The sequence below is a fragment of the Chiloscyllium plagiosum genome, chromosome 26 (assembly GCF_004010195.1).
Source record: "Chiloscyllium plagiosum isolate BGI_BamShark_2017 chromosome 26, ASM401019v2, whole genome shotgun sequence".
NCBI classification, from domain to species: domain Eukaryota; kingdom Metazoa; phylum Chordata; class Chondrichthyes; order Orectolobiformes; family Hemiscylliidae; genus Chiloscyllium; species Chiloscyllium plagiosum.
This window is the reverse complement of record NC_057735.1, coordinates 31,509,346-31,537,286: the sequence shown is the minus strand read 5'-3', so window position 1 is coordinate 31,537,286 and position 27,941 is coordinate 31,509,346. Positions and strand designations below refer to the sequence as shown.

General features: G+C 39.2%; 1 protein-coding gene across 7 annotated transcripts in view; it reads left to right on the top strand.

Moving 5' to 3' along the window:
• The window catches only part of LOC122563226 (leucine-rich repeat-containing G-protein coupled receptor 6), a 255,999-nt gene extending 230,891 nt beyond the window's left edge, over nucleotides 1-25,108 (top strand). For all 7 annotated transcript variants that reach the window (XM_043716816.1, XM_043716819.1, XM_043716817.1 and 4 more), the window contains 7 exons: nucleotides 5,875-5,940; nucleotides 7,255-7,326; nucleotides 11,345-11,416; nucleotides 13,015-13,140; nucleotides 16,989-17,149; nucleotides 20,269-20,349; nucleotides 22,692-25,108. In XM_043716816.1, coding sequence (XP_043572751.1) covers nucleotides 5,875-5,940; nucleotides 7,255-7,326; nucleotides 11,345-11,416; nucleotides 13,015-13,140; nucleotides 16,989-17,149; nucleotides 20,269-20,349; nucleotides 22,692-23,950 — 1,837 coding nt within the window. In that variant the 3' untranslated portion in view covers nucleotides 23,951-25,108. The remainder of the gene's footprint in view (nucleotides 1-5,874; nucleotides 5,941-7,254; nucleotides 7,327-11,344; nucleotides 11,417-13,014; nucleotides 13,141-16,988; nucleotides 17,150-20,268; nucleotides 20,350-22,691) is intronic.
• Nucleotides 25,109-27,941: the final 2,833 nt, after the last annotated feature.

The following is a 27,941-nucleotide window of genomic DNA, read 5'->3' as shown; positions in this document are numbered from 1 at the left end:
TAGCATAGGTGATTTGTGTTCAACCTAAAAGCACATCAAAACATGAACATAACTGGTGGCAATGAGTGTGCTCCAAAGGAACTCTTGACTGATGATATCGGAATGGATCATTATCATTATTTCAATGAACCAAAAAATGTTTCAATATGATTAATTTTATTGTTGATGGAGTGTTTAAATCTTCTGCCACCTGTTCATGGAAAGAGCTGAATTGTCTAATAGTAAATGCAGAAGTTACCTTTTCTTCAAGCTTGCTGAGTTTCTTTGCTGTTTCAGGGAATTTCATAAAGAAGCTTTAGCTGGGATTTTAGTTTGTCAGCATTATTATTTTGTGTGCACTTCACTTTTTTTTAGTATTTGAAGACCACTTCCAATTTTCCATTTAAAATAAAACAAATTTAGATGGCAATGTAAGATAAAGATCAAAGGATGCCAATACATTTATCATAATTAAGAGCCCAGTGATTGTTTGAGCTGAGCAGGTTCAAGTGAATATTTCAGTTCTTCCACTAATGAAATATTGCATTTGTTTCGGCCTCAGTAGATTTGAAATGCTGAGAGTATATTTTAAAGGAACAAAACTTCTTACAGTAGTGATACACAAAACGTGAAATGATTCTGTTTGTTTTAATGCCTTTATAATTTTCCTGTCCCTTTCCTTCTGATGGTTCATCCTGGGTTATGCTTCCATTAGTACCATCAGGCCTAATGTTTCACATACTGATGACAACAGGCTGTTCTGCAATGAAAGCATGTCATGTTGGAGCCCAATGCTATCCCATCTTAAAATCAACACATGCACTCTTATTGAGCAGCCAGTGAGTGGGGAACAATTAAGGATGGCGAAAGTGAGGACTGCAGATCCTGGAGATCAGAGTCAAGATTAGAGTGGTGCTAGAAAAGCACAGCAGGTCAGGCAGCATCCAAGGACCAGGATTTTCCTGCTGCCTGACCTGCTGTGCTTTTCCAGCACCACCATAACAATTAAGTATGGCTACTATTTCTTCACTCTTTCCTTCCTACGAACATTATGACACTTATACCAATTGTAAGAGGCCAGCCACTGTCACATCTGGAATCTGCTAACTCAGAACAGATAGGATGGAACTGAAATTCTTCACATTCTGTGCACTAGCCAACTAACCTATTAAAGACAAAAAAACTGCAGCTGCTGGAATCCAAAGTAGCCAGGCAGGAGGCTGGAAGAACACAGCAAGCAGCAAGGAAATATATTCTTGCCACTCAACTGGCTTAAAATGCACAGCCAATGGTTGGGAAGCACAGGTGATCAAATGATTGAAATATCTGATATTCAGTTAACAGGATGAGACGGAACAATTAGATTATGTCAGTGATATTCTTTCAAATTATAACGCAGAAGTAAATAGTTCTCCCACGTTTGGCATTTTTTCTTTATTGACATGTCTTTGACAAAAGTAGCTGTTAGACAAGTTCACATGATATTTCCATACATTAAAATAACTTAAAAGCAACAATACTTTAATTTTGCCAGGATATGGAGGTGCTAATGTTGGACCGGAGTGGACAAAGTCAGAAGTCACATGACACCCAGGGTTATCGTCCAATAGATTTATTTGAAATCACAAGCTTTCAGAGTACTGCTCCTTCATCAGACAAAGTCTCTAGCACTATCTTATTTTTGATTTTTTACAATTATCTCTCTGTCTTAGTTAATCAGATTATAGGCCATCCCTTCACTTGCTATTCAGCTGATGAAACTTTACTCACGCCATTTGACACTTCTGATCAACTGCAGAGACTTATTATTCAGCCTGTCCACTCTACTTACACTATTTCTACTATCTTTTGACACTCTTAATTACCTGGAATTATCTTGCGATGAACTCTCTGCCTATAAATTCTGTACCTGTGTGCTTCCCTTCACTTCACCTGATGAAGGAGCAATGCTTTGAAAGCTTGTGATTTCAAATAAAGCTGTTGGACTGTAATCTGGTGCTGTGACTTCTGACTTAGTTTTGCCAGGGTCTGGGTGAATATTTTCCACATTCATCAATTGACAATCAGTTGTGACAACCTTACATTCATAAACCATGTATAGTATAAGTATCCTTTCATTAGCATGTGATAAAGCTTCAGGAGTTTTATAAATTATGTATGAAGGTTTATTATCACTGTTGCCACAATAGTAGTGAAAGTGGGTTTTCAATTTTCAACTTTCATTGTCTGATTTTACAACCAGATAAAATCGATGAATATGGTTTATAAAGGAAATGTGGGCCTGAAATAGTGATAACCTGGCCACATCTATTCACCAAAACATCTATTCACCAAAAACTCAAGGATGTTTCTGTATTTTGACGCTGCTGAAGTTGTAAGCATTCATTGAACGACTATAGTCTCAGGTTAAAATCTAACACCTCAAGCACCCTGAAGAGTTTTTTTGTCTGAACATTCACAATCTCCTCTTGTACCGTAAGCTCTCTTGTAAACTTTGCATCTGTGTTTTTGTGTGTATTTGATGTCTTTCCCTGTTTTATTATCTTTCTTGAGGTTAAGCAAAAAGAAACTCTTTCTTTCACTTGCAAACCTTACGATCAGTTCCTTAAATTTAACTCACGCTATATTTTAAATTAAGTGTTGTATAGCTTGTGCTTAAAAAATAAGTTTTTTCCATTACCAATAGTGTCAAAAATCAGGGAGCCAATTCACTCCTCCTCACCTAATCAAAACCAAGTTTGGAGGTTCAGCCAGTACATTCCCACAGGCAAATGGCAGAATTAAAGTGGGAAATAAATTGTTCATTCAAACATTGTTTAAAGAAAATTCAGCAAAAAGGCTTTCTTGGCCTTTGATATTAATACTGTCTACTGAAAGGTCCACATTTGATGCCAATAGAGCAGGACAGTGTAAAGTTTGAAAAGTTTAAAGGTGTTGATGCTAGAAGAATGATAAGTTATAGATAAGCACTGTTCACTCAAGCCAACAAAACAGATATTTTGCAAAATTCTTGGTAAAAATCTAGAGGTGGAAACTGAAGCCGGAGAAACAGACAAATTAAAATTGGAACAGTGAAGATTGGGATTGGAATTTCAACACCAGCAAAGAAGAAAGTGAATTCCCAGAAAAGGCAAAAGGGCAATAAAGGAAAGCAAAGCAGAGGAAAGGAGAGAATTTCAGGAAATTAGATATTTATTTGGGAATTATTGGCAGTCTGCAAGATATCCCTCTCAAATGGAAAAGGACAGTTCAAGGAGAACAGAAGGGTTGTAAAAGCCTACAATTTTTGGCAAGTTCAGGAAAAAATTGAGGACAAGAGAAGGAAAATGGAAAATGTAAGTGAGAACAAAGGTGTGTCTCTTTCTCTCTCACTCTCACTCTCATGAGGATATAGCACACCCATTGATCATCCCAGTTTGAGAGCCACCTCTCATCTAAGGCTGACATCAATGCAGTGATCCAACATCACATTCACTCAGCAAGCACCACCTTTGGACGCCTAAGGATGAGTGTTTGAAGACCATGATATCTATGCTGACACAATTATCCTGGTGTATATAGTCTTCTATATAGCTCTGAATTTGGATTATGTATAGACCACACCTTAAGACTCTCGAAGTACCATCAACATTGTTTGAGAGGGATTCTCCCACATCAACTGGAAGGATCATCAAACTACCATCAGATTGGTTGAAGCAGCCAGTAGCACCAGCATTGAGGCCAATATCATCCAAAATCATTTCTGCTGAGCAGGCGACATGCTTAGGATGCCTGAGTTCTGACTGCCAAAGCAAATCTTCATTGCCCAGCTCAAAGAAATCACTTGAACAAAAGAAGCATTTCAAGGACTCCTTGCAGGTTTCCCTCATGGAATGCAGCATAGATGTAAATGCATGGAAACCCTCATTGAGAAGAAACCAACATGAAGGAACTTCTTGTATGAAGGGACACAACTCTTTGACAATGCCGATTGGCAAGAAGTATGGAAAAAGAACTAGAGAAAGGAATGTCAGTGATTAACATAGATTGAGTTTGCTCATTACTCAAAATGAGAAGAGTTGACAATACAACAATCACACAGATTAGTAATAAGAGTCCAAAAAGATGAAGCTTTTAAAAAAAACACTTCTAGTGGGCTGTTGACGCCCTTGGGAGTGGTGGTCACTGATAGCATTGACATTAAGATTCTTAGGTTTGTCAGTCAATTGAAATTCCTTTGACGCACTTCCTTTTTTAATGGATTGGCAGCACTCAGAATATGATAGAGTCTCCCTGTATCTGCAGCACAGCAGTTTTGCCTGGGGTTCCAATTCATTGACAAAACATGAAGAAGGATCACACAACTTAAAGTTAACTCTGTTTTCGCTCCACAGATGCTGCTAGATCTGCTGAGTTGCTCTAGCAATTTCTGGTTTTGTTTGTGTTATAACATGATCCACATTTTAGTAGGCATGGAGATAAGAGCAGGAAGTGGGCTTCATTAGAGAAGTTTAGATTAAAAAGTGCATGTTAAGTAGTAAGGCTAAAAACTGGGCAGTACGAATGTGCAGTTTTATTATGTCAATCCCCAGATAAATGAATGAATGAAAGTATGCACAATGCATGCTCTAAATTGCAGTCGGAACCCAATGATGTCCAATTTCATAGCAATATTGATATGTTTTATGTTGAGCTATATAATAATAATTAGTACCTATAACTTTCCTGACATATATTCTTCTCTAAAATCTCACATATTCTCAATAAATATCCATTCATTTTACTAGTCTGGAAGCTGTCACTTTTTCCAGTTTGTCTTACAGATATCTCAGAGGGAACTGAAAGTGATTTATAAAACACACACACAGACACACGAACACACACATAATTATGCCTTGTTACCAGATAAGCATGCATGATTTCCAAAATAAAATCTAAATTTTCAGGGTTAATATTGAGTTAGTTTTATTGTCACCTGTACTCAAATGAGTACAGTGAAAAGTTTACCACACCACCTTAAGATATAAAAAGCTATATACAGAGTCTTCAGTACAAGTTCTCCCGAAAAAATATAGAAAAATAAAGAAATAGGAAGCCCAGCAGGATGGATCATAAGAATAAATTAGAAAATGGAAAAATAAGCAGTTCAGAAATAGTCCTTCCAAGCCAGTTCATGCTCGCACCTATGGGCCTTGACTCCAGTCTGTGCAGAGCTTCACCTATCCACAGACCCCCAGAAATCCTAAGCTGCCTCTTCTGATTTCACCGACTTTTCTGACTTGGCATATGTTGTAAATAGGACTATTTTGTGAGGTTCCCAATCCTGGTTGTTTATATATGTTAAAATAAACATTGTGCTCTCAACTACTGTACTTTGAGCTATCTCATTCAGCATTTCTCCCCTTCTCCTTCATGGTGATATCACTGTTCTATTTGTTTGCAACTGCAGATATTCTTCTGACTGCCTGGGTATAAAACCTCCATTGAAGATCAGGCATCTATTATAGAAACTGAACTACTTTCTTGAGTTGTATTGATCAGAACTTAAATGCTAAATGCTGAATTACCACATAATTAAACAACTTACAATTAATTATATGGAGGCACGTGATAGGGTCAAGACTGGTTATATCACACTGATCGCCAATAGAGTCTTAGAAATCACAGATCTCATTTTATATTTCAAACTGGTACACAAGCATAATAAATTTTCCCATGCAAATTCTCACCAGATGTTCTAAGTAGTTTCTAAAACTGGAAATTATGTCTATCACATCATCTCAATACAAAGCCAATCATTTTGTTCATAGATTTGAAGCATAACAAGATCAACATTATTTTGGAATCAGCAGTCACCTAAACATATAGTAGCCTTTGCAAATTTTGTATGAATAAATAGTTTTTTTATGCCTACAGGGAATTATCATACAATCAAATTCATGTATTGCCAAGTTTTCACAACTGTCAGAAGCTTGAAGAAATGTAAGTTCTTAATTTCTTAGTTTCTGTGAATGCAAATTCCTTCAATACTTAAAACTGAAATTTTCCTACTTTGTGAAATGGAGCATTTAATAGTGCCTTATTGTTTATCTGTTATTTAATATTCGCTGTCTTCACGCTTCAGCTTGTCTTGCAAGTTGTCATTTCTAAAAATGTTTATTTCCTTCTATATGCTCACAGGGAATGTTTGGTTACTCATATCCTTTCATTAAATGCTATTGAAAATGATAGATAATGATTGTCTAGAAGAAGCCATATCTCAAAGTGTCAACCCTCTGAATTAGCACAAGGCCTAAGCAGGACCAAGGAAGAAGCAGTCCAATCATTTATTCTTCCATGATCCAACTCTATTGATTTGTAACTCTTTCAAGTTTTATAACTGACAATTGTAAATCACTAATAATCCAAGAAAATATAGTTTTTTCCCCATACATCCATGAGTCTAAATTCATCAAGGGCTGTTTAGACAGCACTTTCCAAACCCACGACCACATCCATCTCAAAGGACAAGGGCAGCAAATACAGGGAAACATCACCACCTGCAAGTTCCCCTCCAAACCACTCACCATCCTGCCTTGGAAATATATTGCCGTTACTTCACTGTCACTAGGTTAAAATCATGGAATTCTCTCCCTAAAGGCATTGTGGGTCAACTTACAGCATCAACTTACTCTACCTTCTCAAGGGCAACTAGTGATGGGCAATAAAATACTGGCCCAGCTAATGATGACCACTTCCCATTGAAGGAACTTGTAACAACTCATTTTGAAATCAGCAAATCTCGAGATTCAATCCCTCATTCTTCTCCCATAAGACTGCAATGAAGGCAGCAGAATTGGGTCGGTGCTGCTAATCTAGAGAAGAGGGAGTCAAACTGTTTGGCAACAGAGACACTGGAAAGGGCAAAGGTTGGATATTAAAATTACAACAGAATTAGGTTGGACTTTAATGCCACCCAGAGAAAAGTAGTCTGGCAATATTCAAAGAATGTACATGTAAAGAGTCACCCTCTTGGGCGAGATACCAGATGGTAGCTGGTACCCATGAAACCGTATACCCAAGCATGAGCCAATGCCCTCAGGAGGAAATTGGAAGGGAAAATTGACTTTCAAGGATTAGATAATGGCGGTGTATCTTCTATTTAACATGAAGCCACTTCTTTAACGCTTGATACAAACCACTTCCGCTACGTTTTGTCTTTTCTCATGCCAAAATGATTGATTTTTTTTCCCCTGTCCCCTGAAGCAAGAATGATGTCTTGAAACCTTGATCTCATTGTACTGTTTGTCTTTTCAGTGGCCTACAGCATAATAGAATCACTGAAATCAGAGCTGACACGTTTCAACAGCTAATGGCTCTGCGATCTCTGTGAGTAGGTTTTCACATTCTTTCCTGAAGCAGTCTTCCCAAATGAAGTTTTACTGCACTGTTGATAAGACAGAAACCCGATTCCAGGCACCAGGCTGGAACTCAATCACACAGGCAGACATATAAAATAAGATGCTTGTGAATGCTCTTTGTAGGTATAGCATCAGTTGCTCTTCGAGTGGATGTTTAAAGTAATTGGAAAACAGTTACAAAGACACAACATTGCTTCCTCCTCTTGCCTTCAGTTCAGAGTTTTGTCCAGGCTGTAGTTTACCCTACCTGTATTCTGTCATAAATGGCCATAAACAATTGGAAAGACAAAAAAGAAATCAGCCTCCAGCATGAAATACCATAACTTGCTGCAGTAAATAAACTTTGTTCGTAGTCATTTGCGCCTTTTGTATTCATTGTCCCAATTCAACAAGCTGTGTGGGAAAGTGACTTTTTCTCACAGATGTAACCCTCAGTTACAAAACATTAACCCTTGGTGAACAATAGTTCATCGACATCTTATGTTACAAACTGACAGCCCTTTTTAAACTGTTTAACTGAATTTCCATAACTGTTCCTTATCCATTCCAAGTAGTTTGTGCTGTTCGATAGACCATTTCCAAAACAAAATCGGGCTTATTTAATTTCACATTATGACATCTTTTTTTGAAAGAAGAGAAAAGGTGCATTCGATTCTCAACAACAGATATTCAAAATACAAAATTGTATTATTGAACATTATGTATCATTAATGAGCTGGTGATTTCTCTTTCTGAGCATACCGCTAACCCACTGGGTATCAACGTAGTATCTAGAAATTCATCTCCCCTTGCCAGAGCTGTCTGGATTGGGCCTTGAACGCTCCACTTTTTGATTTAGCTGTAAGAGTGCTATGGCTTTGACAAAGGCTCATTGTTAAAAAAACTGGTAGGCAACATAAAAGGAAATAATAAAGGATTTTATACACAGATAAAAAGTAAAAGATTAGTTAAAATGAGGGTAGGGCTGTACAAAGATAAAAAGGAATTTGTATGAATAGTAAAGGAATGGCAGAAATATTAAAGTTCACTTTGGCTTAAGTTACAAGTTAGGGTCTGCTGAAGGTACGTTTTTGAGTGCGCTGATAATGGCCCAAATCTGTTCTGGGTTGGTATCCTGTATTTGGCACCCCCCCCTTAAACAAAAAAAAGCCTACTTACCTTTCTCCAAACTTATGATCTGATTTTTCAATGGAAGGTATTTCCAAGCTCACCAAACATAAAATTCTTACAGAAAAGCAAGGGAGAGAATCTTCACAGAACCCCCTTTTATATGGCCCTAGCTGCTGTATTCTGGTAAACAAGAAAGTTAAGCACCTCAAAGCTTCTTTGAAAACCTAACTAGACACGATAAGTATGTTTGAATGTGTTAAGTAAATGGATAAGGGAATAAGCTAGCAGATGAATGAGGTAGTTGATGTATGGGCTGGTAAAGTGACAGTTGGGTAGGGTGGCAAGTGGTAAGATGGGTAAATGCATCAGGAATAGTGGAATAGATTGGGGAGGTAGTATTCAGAGTTTCAGTGGGTCATACGTCAGGTCAAATCTGGTGAAGTTGGGTGTCAGGTTTGGTGAGGGAGGGGAGTTACCAGCATTTGTGTCTGTTGTTCTTGTGGATGGGTCATAGGTTGGGATGTGAAGGAGCCAGGTGACAAGATCAGGTGAGGGACAGAGTCAGAGGATCAGGAATAGTCGTGGAGTTGAGTACGAGGTGTATGATTTATACCCATTCAGGCAATATAAGTGGTTTTAATCTGTTTAATGTTTTCTATGTAGGAAGGTGCTGGCATAATGGTAATGCCATTGTATTGCCATTAAGCTAGTGTCCAGGGAGCATGGGTTCAAATCCAACCATGGCAGATAGAGATTTGATTTCAATCAAGGAATCTGAAGTTTTTTTAAAAAAAACTAGCCTAATGGTGTCCTTGTAGCTAATGTTTTAAAAAGTCTTGTTCACTAATGTCATTTTAGGGAAGTAAATCTGTCCTTCTTACCTAGTCTGGCCTACAGATCTACAGCAATGTTGTTGACTCTTGGCTGCCATCTGGACAGTTAGGGATGGGCAAAAGGGCTGCCTTCATGCTTATGTCCCATTAATTTTATTTTAAAACGTTGAGATAAACATGTTAAAATGTCCAGAATCTCCAGTTCAGAGTCAGAGATTTTTTTCATGGAGACTTGGAGAAGATAGAAATTGCCCAGCAGAAGTTCAGACGTCCAGAAAAATATCTAAAAAGTCATTATGACGCGACGTCTGTGAAATCCCAACCTGCATTTTAGTCTACAGCAATAACCAACAGTTTGGAGATCGGAGAAATCTGGGCCAAGTCACTCCTCTGATCAGTAGAATTACTTAAATTATTATGTCCTTGCAGGATAATGGTATTTGGAATTAGTAAGTCAAGGAGAGAGTGGAATTCTCAGAATAAAATTCACTTGTGATTCAGATCTAATCACATGGAGGTAATTTTAACTTGGTCAGTGGTCAGACAATGAAAGGTATTGGGCCCAATTGTGATTCCGTCAAAGATTTAAAATCTCCATCTGAATCAGTAGTTGACTAAAATGTGCTTGAATTTTCTTTTCACAAAGTCAAAGGAAGGGAAAGTTAGGAGGAGCACATGCTATCAATCACAGTGAATAACTCATCCAGCTCTTTCTGGCTCCACAAATCAATTTTGTTTTAGTATTCTCAGCATAGAAGTAAACCTACCTTTTTAACCCATGGTATACAATGCTCACATTAATGGTCAACCTCAATTTTTCACCCTACAAAACAAATGTTTTAGTTACCAGTACTTTATGACTGGGTGCAAGGGATCAAACTGGTGATACCTACTGTGTTGAGAAGGCGCCGTAGGAGTTTAAGACATGGCCACATGGAGCTTAAGAACATTTCCTGATCAGAGGCCTATCAGATTTATTGGCCCAGATCTTTTCAGTCTCCACACAGAGCAGACACCTTGTGATCAACTTAGTGAACACCCACACCTAGGCCAACAGTAGTACTTTTATACTACACATATAAATTGACCCTCAATTTCAGAGGAATATTTCAAGACTTCAAAGCTCAATTTATATCCTGACATCAATGGTAATTGTTGACTGTCAGTTTCTGTTTTATTTCAGATTTTCAGCACCTGCAGCACCTGATGACAAGGCTTAATTGAGAGGCAACATTAGAAAATTTAGGGGTTTTATCATTTGTAAGAAGTAGTGGTAAGAAGAAATCTAGTAGAAGGCATCAAATCTATCAGGCTTCATTGATTAAGTTATGAGGTAGGACTAAGTGGGAAGCTATTTACGCTGGCCATTGAGTTATTAGCAAAAAGGCATAAATTCAAAACCAACATAGTCTTATAAATGTGACATAAGTAAGTATTTATATTTTTTTAAAAAGTTAAAGATTATAGGGACAGGGCAGGAGAATTGGAATATGAAACTGGTGCTGACATAACATACTGAATGACCTCCTTGTTTACTATTTTACTCTATGATCCAAGTATAAGCTTATTTGCACTCTCAAGAGTTTTGTGAAAACTATTTCTGTTCATCATATATTGTTAGGGGCAAAAATATTTCTGGGTTACAGTCAGTTAGGAGTGGTTAGCCCTGTAGTTACATGCTATGTAAAGATCATATGTTTTCAGTATATGCAGTGATGGACAATTCCGTTGTAATACTTAATAGCTTACAGTTGAATTTCTCTTCATTTCACCTGAGTTCATTTTCTTGCCTATAAATGTTCATGTTCATTGGCCTCCACATTGGAATTTTGCTCAAGGCTACCTCAGAATAGGTGATGATCAAAGTTATATTTGAGGCTAAAAGTCAGCAAGTTCTTGATACCAGAATCTAACATCTTGAATTAGTACGACCTGCACCTCAATATCCTGCATAAAATGTTATACAGCTCACACTACATGTAATATGACTTGTGATGAAATTGTCGTATTTCAAACTATAATAATGTTTTTTTTTCCCTCCAGAGATCTTAGTTGGAACAAAATAGCTGAAATTCATCTTGATGCCTTTGCTTCATTACGTTCTTTAACAAAGCTGTAAGTGTTCATTTTTAGTGTTTTTAAGTAAAATGTTATACTTCTCAGAGCATTGCAGATTTAGCTTCCAATAATAAGAAAACTGTTTAAAATTTAACGTTATTACTTTTAAATAAGTGTAAAGAAACTGTAATGTGATAAAATATCTATTGAGTGGTCTAATCAATATGGTTTCTTTTCACTTTCTCTATCTCTCACCTCATGATAGCATTCAACCATTTTCTGTCTATTGTACAATCTGGAGTATCAAGTGCCTTCCAACTACAATTTGTTTGATCAAGCCAGGCCATCATTTTGCACTACCCTCCGTGAATTTAAGTTTCAGTGATAGAACTATTCAGTATTTTAATAACATTTTTATCAGTGATATTGAAAATATGGAAACTGATGGATTGACAGAAGAAAATTGAATTATTTCAAAGTCATGTTAAATTGTTTCTCTTGTAAAATGCAAGCAAAATTTAAAAGAAGCAGCCACACTTAAGAATTCAATTAATAATTTAATATATATTTTAAAAAGGAAGTGGAAGCAAAAAATATTTCACCTGAATGGCAAAATTCTGTAGTTGATCAGACCATTATTTACATTTCATCACAAAGTTGGTAGTGCTAATCCTACAGTTCACTTGTTGACTATGTACTTCACATGAATAATCATTGGTGTAGACATAATTGTCCACAGAGTGTATACTCAGTTCCAGAATTATACAGTGTGCATTCAGATATGATTGGTTGAATAAACAATCGCTGACAGGCCCCTCACTCATTTGATGTAAGCAGGGAATATGAGAGCTCTCCACCATTCTCAGGCAGTGATGTTAAAAGGATGAAAAAATAAACTGCACATGGGACACAAATAAAATAACAACTTACGAAATGATTTTGCAATCACTTGGGTAATTTTCATGGCCCTAATTGTAATTGTAAGAAGAACTCAACTTATCCATTCTTTCCTCACTGCAATCTGACAGCTTGCAATTTTAATCTGAAGGCAGCAAGGAAAGGGTGATCTTTAAACATGCACCTCAGGCCTTGATGGCATGATTGGCGCTTGATCTGTTTTGACTGGAGCTGAAACTGCAAAATGGTGCCATCAGGCCAAATCTGACGAAACTGAAGGCTCTGACAAACAAAGAAAATTTTCACATTTAGTTGTGAACCCAGATAGCTCCTTTGAGCTGCACAATGAAACATTAGTACTCCCATTTCCTGCAGTTCTCTCGTTGTCCCCCTTCAATCACAATCACCCTTCACCCTTGTATCCCTTCACCAGTTAATTAGCTGACTGTAGAACTGACAATTACCAACGTTTGCACATATGGGTACAGTCAACACCCAGCCCTACCTACAACACAGAACAGTTGTGGCTGCTAGTACCAAGTACTTTGACTTTAGAAGTAGAGAGATTTTGTTTACTTAGGTGGGTCTCCCCAGTAGAGGTAACAGTCATAGGCACTAGTTCTGTGATGAAAAGAGATTATAGAAACTTTCGATGGAAACATCTGTAAATAAATCAGGATTTTATGTGTTATCTGAATATTCAATTCATCACAAATTAACCTTTAAATGCAACCCTTTAATATATCTATTATTAACAGGGACCTGACCTTCAATCAACTTTCTTCCCTCCCTTTGAGTGGTCTAAGTGGATTGACGCACCTGAAGCTCAAAGGAAACCTGGCATTATCAGAATCCTATTCGGAAGACAGCTTTCCCAAGCTAAGGTAGGAAAAAATAATTTATTAAAAGTCAATCGTAATTGAGAATGCTTCATTTCTAGACATTGAAACGTTTACTCTCTGGTGCAGAACAAAATAGAAATTGTTTTCTTTTGTTCATGTGACGCTTTATAATGTATTTTTAACAGCAGTGTTCTTGATCTACAGAAGTGACATTAGCTTAAAAGGGACACCATTTTACATCTGTGTAAAAATATTGCCCCTCGTGTCTTTTTTAATCTCTCTCCTCTCACCTAAAAATACGCCCCCTAGTCATGAAATCCTCCATTCGAGGGAAACGACATCCCATTAACCCTATCTATACGCCTCATGATTTTATTCTCGATTTGAATGTGGATGCGGAACTAGCAATAAAAGTCATGGCAATCATATTAGATTAGATTCCCTACAGTGTGGAAATAGGCCCTTCGGCCCAACAAGTCCACACTGACCCTCCGAAGAGCAGCCCACCCTGACCCATTCCCCTACATTCACTCCTGACTAATCCACCTAACACTATGGGCAATTTAGCATGGCCAATTCACCTAACCTGCACATTTTTTGGATTGTGGGAGGAAACCAGAGCACCCGGAGGAAACCCAAGCAGACATGGGGAGAATGTGCAAACTCCACACAGTCAGTTGCTCGAGACAAGAATTGAACCCGGGACCCTGGTGCTGTGAGGCAGCATTGCTAACCACTGAGCCACCATGCCGCCCCAATAACCTGAAATTACTTTTATTCAATATTGTAAGCAATAATATAAAAAGATTAATTCAGGGAATTCTACATTCTAAAGTTTTAAGGAACAATAAATTTAAACTTAAAGAACTTTATGCGATGAGTTCAAACCAAACAGGAGAAATCCAAGCAAGTAACTTTTTGTAACTAATCATAACCCTTAATTTAAATGTGAAACATAAGAAAAAAATGCAGAACTTTGTGGTGAAAGAATTGCACTGATGTTTTTTGCTTACTGCATAAGAGCTGCACAACTCATTGTTCGAGGGGCAATTTTACTTCAAATCATTTCACTTCCACTTGTCTTGTAATTGTTTAATAAAAAAAAGAATTAAGGTGAAAAATAGATTATTTGGACATATAAATGCTAGATATACAAAGCAGTTCAGGCAGCATAAGTGGAGGGTGAAAGAGAATGTGTACTAGTGGTCTGTCACCTCCCCACAGAACAGTGTTATGCCTACACTGCACTGATATACCAAGTGAATGGCTATGAAGGCTGGATATCTCACTCCTGAGTTGGGAGCACAGGTGGGAAACCCACCTGCCCTCAAACCATCAGATTTTTGGTTGAGCAACAGGTGCCGATTGGAGGGGATGGCAAGTGTGGAGGAGAGCTGTTTTAAAGGCCTGATTCATTGCTGTGTATTTTCTTTCCAGCTGCAAAAGCAATGCACTGAAAAGCCCTCTGCCAGAATTGAAATGCATAGTACCAAGGGAATCTGGCCCCAAATCTCCTCAGGTCACTCTGGTTGCCATCATCACTGAATTTGCCAGTCAGACCACCTCATAAGTTGAATGGAATGAAATGCTGAGGATTTGCTCCTCCAATCACTTGCTGCTTCTTTCCTGTTCTTGATGCTGACAGGCTCATTATTGTCCTTGTCATCAATGCTGAGTTTGACCAAGTATGGGAAAACTAGAGTTAATAGGAATTGGCAAAAACCTTCCATTGGTTGGATTCATACATAGTACAAACAAACATGCTTGTGATTGTTGGAGTGCATCTCTGCAGGACCACCTCATGATAGGTCCTCGGTCCTATCTTCACCTACTTCGGCACAAATTTTTCTCCATCATAAGGTCAGAAGTAGGAATGTTCATTGACAATTACAGAATCTTTTTAAAATTAGATTACCTACAGTGTGGAAACAGGCCCTTTGGCCCAGCAAGTCCACACCAACCCTCCAAAGAGCAATCCATCCAGACCCATTCCCCCTGACTAATGCACCAAACACTACGGGCAATTTAGCATGGCCAATTCACCTGACCTGCACATCTTTGGACTGTGGGAGGCCACTGGAGCACCCGGAGGAAACCCACGCAGACCCGAGGAAAATGTGCAAACTTCACGCAGACAGTTGCCCGAGGCAGGAATTGAACCCGGGTCTCTGGCGCTGTGAAGCAGCAGTGCTAACCACTGAGCCACCATGCTGCCCCTTAAGCCAGGCAAACACAGGGAGAATATGCAAACTCCACACAGACAGTTGTCCAACACAGGAATTGAACCTGGGTCCCTGGTGCTATGGGGCAGCAGTGTTAACCACTGTGCCACCGTGCCGTTTTGTTCAACTGGACTGTTAATCCAGAGACACAAGTAATGTTCTGGGAACCTGGGTTCAAATCCGGCCATGGCAAATGGTGGAATTTGAATTCAATAAAATCCTGGAATTAAGAGTCTAATGATGACAATGAATCCATTGCCAATTGTCAGGAAAAACCTATCTGGTTCCTTTGGGGAAGGAAACTGCCATCGTTACCTGGTCTGGCCTACATGTGACTCTAGACCCACAGCCATGTGGTTGACTTTTAACTGTCCTCTGGGCAATTAGAGATGGGTAATAAATGCTGATCTAGACAGTGATGCCCTCATCCCATGAATGAATAAGAACAAAATAAATTCTAAGCTACAGCTAAGTTGACAGACATCTGTCCTCAATACATTGGCCTTCCTCATGCTGTTAAGGCAGCAATTAGCCCAAAAAAACTATGGACACAATTTTCCACTGCTAGAGGTGAAGAGGAGGGAATATAATTGAGTGAGTAGGCCTTGGAAGAAACATGCCCACTGTTCTCCATCTCAGCTGGAAGCACCATGAGCAATCTTTTCAGCCTGCTGTCAATTGGGGCCCTTAAATGTTCAATGAATGGCCATTTAAGAGCCTCACCTTCATAGCTCCCTGATCACCTCATTCTCTGGTAAGCAATAAAGGTGGTTATTTTTCTGGCCAGAAACTGCAGCAACCTGCCCACTCAATTTGAAGGTGGTGCTCCACTTGCTCAAATCTAGGATCGCTTGAAGGCAAGTACAAGGAGCCATAGCACAGTGTCAGAAATTCACCCACATGCCCTTGCCTCTGAATCCCCACCCCAAGTAATGAGTATAAGAAGTACTTAACCTTTTCCCACTTGATCTCCTGAAGAGTAGGCTTGGGCTGGTGAAGTTTAGGACCCAGATGTTGTCAACCTTTGATTTACTGGCAGTGTCCTGGGACCCGAGGGCTCTGATTCCCAGAGAAATGCTCTTGTCCGCTCTTAATAAGCTAATTATTGGGCATTTGGATGGGGTTTCTTGGTGTTGGGATTGGCTGCTTCACCACCATCAGACCTAAACCAAAGATGGCAAAATTGCATCTGATGATATTTCAAACCAAGTTTTTCTGACCAATGTTGGCTTATGGTAACTCAGCAGTTGTAACATAAAAAATAATAAAAATAATAGTAGACTCGGGAAAGGTCTTGCAGCAATATAAGTACAGTTGTCCGAATTTGTGTTTTTCAAATCAGCGAGACATTAGTGCACAGTGTATTTGTGGAAATCAGAGGGGAAAACAGATGAAATTATTGAACTAACTCTCACATTTGACAGGAAGAACCATTCATATCGCAATTTAAATATACAAGAGCACCTTTGCCTGTAGGAAAGCAGAGTACTACATTGCCTGTAGGAAAGCAATGTCCAATTACGATTTCACTGATATCCCTGAAACAAATCTAAACAGTTTTTTTTGCTATCTAATGATATTATTGATGTATAATAATACCTTGTGTATTTAGATTTATAGTCTTTACAACTTATAAATTGATTGTAAAGTTTGTATCTTGTATTGCAGAGTGTTAGAAATGCCTTATGCTTATCAGTGTTGTGCATATGGATCCTGCAAAAATAATTACAAGCAGTCTAACCTTTGGGATGCAGAGACTACACTCAGTGATGATGAAGATGTCCAGAAAAGAACTATGGGTGTTTTTCCTGTCCCACCAGACAGCAACTGTAAGTATAATAATATTGTTCCAGTTGTGTTGTTATAAAAAAGTTCATAGACACACTGGAGAAGGTGCAAAGATAGACATCAATTATAGTAGAACTGGCTGTATGTACATATTAGGAGAGGATTGGCTAGGTCACTTTTCTGTTGAAAACAAGAAGACTGAGGGGTGCCCTCCTAGAAGTTTGCAAAGTTATGAAAGGTTTTAATAAAGTAGATACAGAGAGAATGGTCAAGCTATTCCAATTAACATTTGAACAGATTTGATCAATGATACTCTTACTTATGTTAATCACTTTCCGGCCAAGATTCCAAATTTGGCCTGACCTGAATGCATTCATTGGAGGAAGTCCACTCAGTACAGCAGTAGGGTGCAGACCAAGACAGGTCTCTTAAAAGATCCCCAAGGCACTTTGATAGCAGCTGAGGAAAGTTAGGTATGTAATAGTTGAGGGCTAATGAGGCAGCTAAGTGACTGCAGGGTGCAAAGTGGAAGAGATAGGTAAGGTGCCAGTTAAGAGAGATGGTTAGAGTGCCAGGCGGGTGGCTTTAAATCTGCCTCTTAGTCAGGTGGCTGCACAAAGGTATCATGAGCCATGGTCACAGTGGTTAGTTCTTGTCCCCCAGTAGCCAGGCTTGTGAGGCACCCAGAGACTCAAAAGCGGCTGATACACAAGTGTGCTCCAGAATGTACAAATATTCAGATCACCTGAGCATTAATCACATGAAATGCTTTCCTGTTTATTAATTCTGCTGCACTGCGACACGCAGTATGTGCAGTTAATTGCACCTCAGGGGACCCAGCTATGTTTCTGAATCCAGTTGCCCGGACTATAACACTGACCTACTCTTGGGAAAACTGTGACTGTGTCCAGGTGGCATTGATCATTGTCCTGATACACTTCTAGGGGCACAACTGAGAGATCCCATACAGGTCACCCATTGCTCACTGGAAGGATCCAGTCAAGCAGCAGTGACCTTCACAACCACCAGCAGAAGATGGTCTCCTATTCCTGAGCCTCTCAGGTCCCATTCAGCATCCAACATAGTTTGATTCTGTGTCCCAGTACATAGAACTTTCATCGGCACTTATTCATCCCCAGGATATGGAGTTGGACCTTAAAAGCCCTGGCCCTCCTGCACACACTGGACATTCTGGGGCCCTGTGGTTGTGACTTTTCCCTGAAATGGGTGCTCCTCATCCTCAGCTTTACTGCTGCTCCTGGGCTTGCTGTTGGCCCTGTTCCTCCTGCATTTTCCTTCACATTCTTAGAAGGGCAATTGCAGCGACATATGACCAGTGACAGAATCCAAGACGCTCAATGGAAATGACCTAAAATGGGAACTGAAGAAGCAAAAGAGTTTCTCAGACGTCAGTCATTGGCAACTGTAATAACTCAGGAAACCTGACTGTAAAGGAACATCCTTTATTATTAGACTCCACATGAAACTCACTGTTCTTGGCATACATAGTGTAGACCCAGCCCAGGATAGATACTTCTGCAGACCCATCCTTGAGTGACATTCCCACCGACCTGGGTCTATTTTTTTTTAAACTTAACCTATTTTTCTAATCAACCTGTACAGAGATGTTATTATACACCTCTGGAACTGGTGGGACTTGAACCCAGGCCTCCTAGTCCAGGAGTAGTGGCACTACCATTGTGCCACAAGAGAGCCTTACAGGTGTGCTTTATAATCTTTTTGAACCCATGTTTCTAATCAACCAGTTCAGAGATGTTATTACACACCTTTGGAACAGGTGGGACTTGAGCCAGGCCCCATGGCTCAAAGGTAGGGATGCACTACATCAGATGATGAGTTCCACTTGGGCAGGTCATTGCCTGTTGCTGAGGGAACTCATACTCACCGAACTCCACATGCAGATTAATTAGTAATTCTCCTTGGGCCTTAGGGGGTTAATACAGTAGCACACCCTGCAGATGAAGACTGAGCGCACTCCTCCACACAGTGAGACATGCTACTCCTGAATAACAAGAGACATGTTCTACCATCCATCTACATGCAGCCATGGTGAAGGTGTCATCCCAACTGAGTGGTTATCAAGAAGGGAGTCACCAGAACTCCATAGAGCTGTAGCATAACCTCACGGCTCTTTCGCATAATCAGATAAAGATGAAGAACAGAAAGTTTAGAAAGAGCAAGCAGATCTTGGCTCCCTTGGTGGTCATGCTAAACCCTGCCCTGAACTAAAAAGAGGAAGCTAGGTTAAAGCAATGATACTCAAATATTGCTACCACCTCCCTCCATATCATTATCACCAAGATACCAGCCTAAACCCCACCACCTCTGTTTTATTCCTTTCCGTGCAGGGCCAACTCCTTGATATTTTCCCCATGTTTCTTCAGTTTACTAGACATAATTCTCACACAAATTCACTTATTACTCTACTGTTCCATTGTGTCTTTAGATTTATATAGTCTGACTGCAGCAAATCTCTGACAAATTTCCAGATATTTCCCAATCTTCACTCCTCCCCCAACCCCCTCCGTATTCCAACCTTCCTCACCTGCAGCTCACCCTTGCATGATTTCTTAAGTGACAATCCCTGCTGGAAACTCTGTAATCATGGAGTCATAGTTTATGATCAAAACCACAATAATAATGCAGTGTTTATACGTTAAAAGGGTCACTTTTTCGGAGAACAGAGTTCATCAGAGTTGACCATCAACTCTGATGAGCATACAAACTAGAAGCAGAAAGAGGCCACTTGGACTCTTGAGCCTGGTCTACTATCCAATAATGTCAGAACTGATTGGATAACTCCATATTCCCATCTAACCCCAATAACCTTACATTACTTACTAATCAACCATCTATCTACCTCTGCCTCAAAAATATTCAAAGAACTGCCTTTTGGGAAGAGAGAAAAATCATTCTCTTCTCTCTCTTAAATGAATGACTGCTTATTTTTAAACAGTGACCATCTAGCTATGGGTTTCTTCCTTTCCACACCAACCCTTTAACGTAATATCGGTTATGAAAATATTCTACCCAATATGTTGCTCAAAAGTGAATGCGATGTTCTATTTTTTTGCTGGCTCTGTTAAAATTCTCATGAAATCATCTGCTAACATTATTTTCTTCTTTCAAAAATATACAGTTTACCTAGATATGGATGATTTCCAGTTCGATGTGGACGATCCTAAATCGCATCCCAGTATTCAATGCACACCTGCTCCAGGTGAGTCACCAAAATGCTTGCAACACTCCAAAAGCAAAAGAAATAAATGCAACTGAAATACCTAGTTCCAGATAAAATAGCAACAATATCCAAATATGAAGACTCACCCCAACTTCTGACTGATCCCATTTTTGGTAGTAGAGGAAAGATGGACGGGTGTAATTACAGTTTCCTCCCACAGTTTAAAGATGTGCAGGTTGGGTGGATTGGCCATGCTAAATTGCCCAAAGTGTCCAGGAATGTGTAGGTTAGGTGGATTAGCCATAGGAAATGCTGAGTTACAGGGATAGAGTAGGGGGCATGGGTCTGGGTGGGATGCTCTTCAGAGAATTGGTATGGACTTGATGGACTGAATGGTCTGCTTCTACACTGTGGGGATTCTATGATTCTATGAATTCATGAAAGGAAAGAGGCCAAATTCAGCAAGTGAGGACTGCAGATGCTGGAGAATCAGGTTTGAAAAGGTTGAGTTGGAAAAGGTGAGCAGGTGAGGCAGCATCCGAGAAGCAGGAGAATCGATGTTTCAGACATGAGCCCTTTATGTCAGAGTGCTGAGTTCAACCAACACCAGTTTGATGGTTGCAAGGGCTAGTCCACGAGGTAGAGATCACATATTTATGGAGCCAATATAAATGTTCTTGAAGTGTGAATAACGTCTGTTTAACTTTAATGACTTGGTGGTTTAAAATATCCTCTTTAAACTGGCTGCAGTTGTAAGTGATTATTTAAAAACAAACCACTGGTTCGAATAGGTGGCATAGTTTTGTTTCAACAGTTCTTTGAGATTTCTTCATTAATATGTCCCCGATGGCTTCTCATTGTGAATGTTTGGCTGAATTACAAATGCTACAATAACCTCAGCAAGATTTTTTCTGAGTTCACAGTTTGATTAATAGCTTGGAGAGACTATTAAAGGATTCAATACAAATAGAAGTTAGTATTTTAATATAAATTCAAAACAAGATTTGTAAGCTGTCATAGTTTCATGATTTAGATTCCTAGAAGTTTATTTTATTTCATGTTTACATGGCTCCTGATCTCTTCCTTTAGTGGATACTTATTGAGTGACAGTGGAATTGGCACACATGAGTACAGTGTGGAAGGCTGGGAAGTGGATAGGTTATGAGATGGCATTCAGTTGAGATGTAGGTATTCAAGTTGAAACTAAGTTGGCATGCAAAGTATGTAATGTTGAAAGTGTGGTGCTAGAAAAACACAGCAGGTCAGGCGCATCTGAGGGGCAGGAGAATCAATGTTTTGGGCAAAAGTACTTAATCAAGAATGAGGCTGGGAACCAAGAGGGTGGTGAGGTAAATGGGAGGGGGTGTGGGGCTGGGGGGAAGGTAGCTGAGTGTGCGATGGGTAGACGGAGGTGAAGGTAATGGTGATAGGTCAGAGAGGAGGGTGGAACAGATAGGTGGAACGAGAATGGACAGGTAGGACAGATCATGACGGTGGTGTCGAGTTGGAAGTTGGTGCCGTTAATGTGGATCACAGCATCAATGTGGATTTCACCAGTTTCCTCATTTCCCCTCACCCCACCTTATCCCATTTCCAACCTTCCAACTCGGCACCACCCTCATGACCTGTCCAACCTGTTCATCTTTCTGCCAATCTATCCGCTCCACCCTCCTCTCCAACCTATCACCATTATCCCTTCCTCCATCTACCTATCACACTCTCAGCTACCTAGCCCCAATCCCACCTCCCCCCCGCCACTCCCATTTATCTCACCACTCCCTTGGCTCACAGCCTCATTCCTGATGAAGGGCTTTTGCCCGAAACGTCGATTCTCCTGCCCCCTCGGATGCTGCCTGACCTGTTGTGTTTTCCAGCACCATACTTTTGACTCTAATCTCCAGCATCTGCAGTCCTCGCTTTCACATATGCAAAGTAGGTAAATCATTCAGGTTGGGCGTGTGAGTTAGAAAGGCTAAAATCATTTACAACAACTGGGACCAAGTTCCAGCCAACGAAGCTCATACTTCTAGCCAACCTGCATCCATCACTTCCTGGCATCTGTTTTTGGTGCTGGCAGGCCAGATTTATCCTGCATCTACCCCTAAAATCCATGAGTCATTGCACCTTTTAACCAAGAGAGTTAAAATCATTTGGGAAATTTCCAGACCTGAGCTATCAATCTGGACAGCCAAATCCCAGTCCATATTCTAGCTTCAAGCAGAAAATATGAAATGTCTGTAACCTTGCACCACACATGTGATTTTGAAAAGTGGTTAAAATATGTCAATGAAAAGATGCAACAAACTGAGTAAAATAAATTACAGAAAAGTTTGTATTCTTATTTCAGTATTTCTAACATTACATTGTTAAAATCATTGCAGGTCCATTTAATCCATGTGAATATCTTTTCGAAAGTTGGATAATACGCCTTGGAGTTTGGGGCATAGTTCTTATCTCTGTGGTATGCAATGGACTAGTCATCGCAACTATATTTGCATCATCCAGCTACCTATCTCCAGTGAAGTTTGTGATTGGTCTGATAGCAGGAGCCAATATGTTGACAGGGTTGTACAGTGGAACCTTAGCAATTGTTGATGCAATGACCTTTGGGCAATTTGCAAAGCATGGTGTAAAATGGGAAACTGGCTTGGGCTGCAGAATAACTGGATTTGTATCCGTATTTTCCTCAGAAGCATCCATATTGTTCCTGACTCTTGCTGCTGTCCAGTGCAGCATTTCTGTGTCTTGTGTCCGTGCTTATGGAAAATCGCCATCTTTCAATAGTGTGAAAATTGCTGCTTCTTGCTGCATGGTACTATCATTTGGTGCAGCTGCACTGCCTCTGTTCTCAGTTGGAGAATTTGGGACTTCACCTCTTTGCCTCCCATCTCCTATCCCCGATGGAAAACCTTCCACTCTCGGCTTCATGGTGGCTCTAATCATGATGAATATCCTTTGCTTCCTTGTTATAACTGGGACATACACCAAACTTTACTGTGACCTAATGAAAGGTGAATTTGACAGCATCTGGGATTGTGCCATGATTAAGCATGTAGCTTGGCTGATCTTCACCAACTGTATCCTATATTGTCCTGTGGCCTTTCTCACATTTTCTTCCCTGCTTAACCTTTTCTTAATCAGTCCAGAAGTAATTAAATCAATCCTGCTGCTGGTCCTCCCACTGCCTGCTTGTCTAAACCCTTTGCTTTATCTGTTATTCAACCCACATTTCAAAGAGGATTTTCGCATGCTCCGTGAGTATAAATGGCAGAAAAGGTGCCGATCAAAACAAGGCAGCATAAATTCCCTCACTTCCGAAGACATGGACAAACAGTCATGTGATTCCACCCTAGCACTGATGACCTTTGCGGATAATGAAATCATTCTTGATTCAACCGACGGGCTTGGAGTTCTAGCAAGTCATCGTAAGATGATGGAGGCCTATCCATTTCCTCCTGTAACTCTAATTCCATGCCAACAGAGGAAAGGCAATGGTAAAGATGAGAACTATTCAACACGACAGTCTTTCCTTACTGATGAGGAGCTGTTGATCACTTCAGAGAAAACAGAGCAAGCCCACAACAACATTCAGATCAGCCTTTATCCAACCAAAGGACCTTCCTTCACATCTCATGTATAAATATCTGAACTAAGTAATCCCAAGAGAGGCACAAACCCCCTGGGAATTACATAATGAAACAAAGAACTGGATGAGGTAACATCGAACAGTTAAGTGGAATTACAATATTGGTGACACCTATGAGTAGCTGTTCAATCATTCAGCAAAGAGAACTGCCATAGATTTAAGTAAAATAATGGATGGTCAGGGGTAAGTTACAGATATGAACTGGTCTTCAGATGGTTTGTGGCTGGTCAGTGTGTGAATAGCAAAGTTACACATATGAGCCTAAAACCAATGAACCACTTATTTTATAGGCTTATAAAAGTCACTGTACAATGTTAAGAAATAATGTCTTTCACAGTGTTGATTTCATTAAAGGGAAAATTCATTAGCACTTGAATCATGAGACTCCTAATGATCCAATGTAAACGTATACTGTGTTGAAAACATGAATGGAATTTGATGGCAGCTTGCTGAGTTATATGACAATATAATGCCATATATACTCTTCATTATATTTTTTACACTATTAAGTCTTTTGGTAGATTTGACAAATTACTCCAGCAGAGGAAAGATAGTTGAATTGTTCATCTCAAATATTATCATTTTCGGATAGGAAAGCATGAGTACATGATGGCTTTAAAATACTGATTTTTTTATATTTTGATATCTTGGTAGAAGTGAAAGTTAAATGAACAATAGAAATATATTTATTACAATAGGAACTTTCTGCATAGAAACACTATAAAGCCTACATTTCTATACAATTGGACAGCACAACAAACCATGTATAGTAAAACTACCTCTTACTAGTACACTATATAACCCTTTACTGACAAAAAGGTTGCTTTTTGTAAGAACTGTTTAAACTGCTTAGTTGTAAAAATATAGAAAGTTATTTGGATGTACATATACATGTACTGTACTCTGTTTTTAAGAGGCTAAACTTAGTAAATTTATGTCAGAGTAAATAATTCTTGTCATACACTTTGTCATAAATTAATGTATTCAGAGCTCTCCATTACATTTTTATTCTTTGTTTCCATTTTTCTTTTGTTTAACTGTAGAAATTAAGGCAAGCAACAACAAGGCTTCAATGGAGCAGCATGCTATCTGTCTTCTAAAGTACTTGTAGATAAAATAAAGCTTTAACCAACAGCAATGCTGGTCTCTTAATACACTGATTTAATTTAGTGTTATTTTATTCAGGATCTTTCCTGTTTTCTAATCAAATCTATCAATAGACAAGGAGAAGCCATTAATATTATTTTGTCACCACACAATGCTTGTTGTTGCTGGCTAAGATACAAAAATATTTTAAATGATCAATTGATCATTTTTTAAATTATAATTAAATTGAATATTGATAAAAGGGAAACAAATGACCTATTACTCCAATCTAGCCAGTTTTCTTCAATTTAAGTGTAAGCAATCATGCACTAATGTTTATCTAACATAAATGTTTCCTGACCTTGGTAATGTCTACAATATAAGTAGATTGCTGGGGGCAGTCATGTTGCAAACCCACTCAGTATGAAAAAAATCCATGGTCAACATAGTTTATAATCTGCGTCGAAAATACAATACATGATGAGTTAAGAGTGTGAGAAATTATATATATATATATATATATTGATAAAATGACTGAGTTTGTTAGAGTTCCTTAATTACTGCATGCAGTGAAATTTGATTAAAAGTATACCTGTTCCGAAGAGATCATAGGATCGATCTTCCACCGTATTTCTGCCAAGCAATATTTTAAACTTACCAAGTCCTTCAACTTATGATCATATATTAAAATGAATTATTGATAATTAACAGATATTAGAGAGGCATGGTATCAGATATATGCTAATTAGTGACAGAAGGTTTTAAATAGCTTGCACCAACTCACTAGACAATTATATGGTGGATTTACAAATAAGTTCACTGTGGTTTTTTACTGACAGAATCAGGGTTGAAACTTTATTGCTGGAACAGCACAGCAGGTCAGGCAGCATCCAGGGAACAGGAGATTCGACGTTTCGGGCACAGGCCCTTCTTCAGGAATGAAGAAGGGCCTGTGCCCGAAACGTCGAATCTCCTGTTCCCTGGATGCTGCCTGACCTGCTGTGCTGTTCCAGCAATAAAGTTTCAACTTTGATCTCCAGCATCTGCAGACCTCACTTTCTCCTACTGACAGAATCAGACTATGTAGTGTTACAGACCTATTTGTGACCTGCAATCCCTTTTGAGGATGACTAACTGGTGGGAACTTGGCTTTTGCTTCAGAGGTTAACGGGATAATGAAAAAATTATTGAAGGTCAAAATATCACTTCGTATGGGAAATGGAATGAAGACAGCCACCTAGTATGCATTGTAACAGACATATCAAGCTGAATAACTAAATTCTGTATTGAAATTTATCTGATTCCTTTAACTGTTTCATTCTTTTCTGCACTAGTGTAATCAATAGCAACAATAACCTTAAACTAATTACTGCCCAGGTCATATTACATATAAGCTTACTTTCTGACCCTCTTGTGATGCATTTGACTCCCATTTCTGTCAGACATGGAAATCCATCAAGTCTAATTGGGATGAAATTTTCAATGCTTAGCTATGTTGCTCAATGAGATGCCCTGTTACAGTGAAGTATGTCTATATCAGGTTTAGAGGAAATCACTTGGTCTGGTTTATCCCATAGCTTCAGCACTGCTGGTATGGAGGGAGTACTGGCAATAATGGTTATTGGCTCAAGCCCCAGTGTTTGATAAAATGAATATGTAGGCAAGACCAATTGGGACAGTTAAATACAAGTTTAAACTTTTTGGGATCACCTAGTAACCTGGCAAGTTTATCCAATGAGTAGATTGGCCTTGAAGCTTGATTGCTGGCTTGTATACTTATCTAATTTTAACAACACTATCCTAGATACTCTAGGATTAACTTTAGGCAACCCTGAATGGGTAAGAGGTGAAATTGTTCAGGGTTCAGACTCCTGATTACTATCCAGGAAATCTTGCAGCGAATGCCGGTGGTTATAGATATCAGAGGATGGGAGAATTGAGTTCGTCAAATCATAGAATCCCTATAGTGTGGAAACAGGCCCTTCAGCCCCAAGAGTCCACGCTGACCATCTGAAGAGTATCCCACCCAAACCCTTTCCCCTACCCTATTATCCTATATTTACCCCTGACCAATGCACCTAACCTACACATCCCTGAACATATGGGCAATTTAGAATGGCCAATCCACATAATGTGCACATCTTTGGACTTTGAGGCGAAACCAGAGCACCCAGAGGAAACTTACGCAGACACGGGGAGAATGTGCAAACTCCACACAGACAATCATCCAAGGCTGGAATCAAACTGTGTCCCTGGCGCTGTGAGACAGCAATGCTCACCACTGAGCCACTGTGCTGCCCTGGTGATATATTTGTATATTATTCCAAAATTCCGTAGATTCTGAAACTTTTCCAGAAGATTGGAGGGTGAACCAATGTAACCTCTCGATTTAAAAAGGGGAGAGAGGAAACCAGAAATTACAGATTAATTAGCCAAGCATCAGTGCTAAGGAAAATACTGCTGACTATTCTAGAGGATATGATAATGGAACACAAAGAGAAGCACTATTACATGAGGTCAACATGGATTTATGAAATAAATGTTGCATTTGTCAAACCTTTTTAAGGACAACAAATAGAACAGATGAGGGAAAACCACTGGATGTGGTGTATTTGGACTTTCAGAAATATTCTGATCAAGTTGCACTGGTGAGGATAGCACACTGGAATTCAAGTCCTGCAGTTCCCAGAGTAATCACACAAATTAAAGATTTTAATAAAATGTGCAAAACTACCAAATTTAACTCTCATTTTAGACTCTGGTTAGCAAAGAATGAAGAGGATTTCTGCACTTAACAACAAGTACTATTTGCAGAATTACAAATAAATGAGTTCTGTCTACAGAAATAAATAATTATGAACTATCAAGATGTAACTCTACTAGTTAAAACTTTAACGTC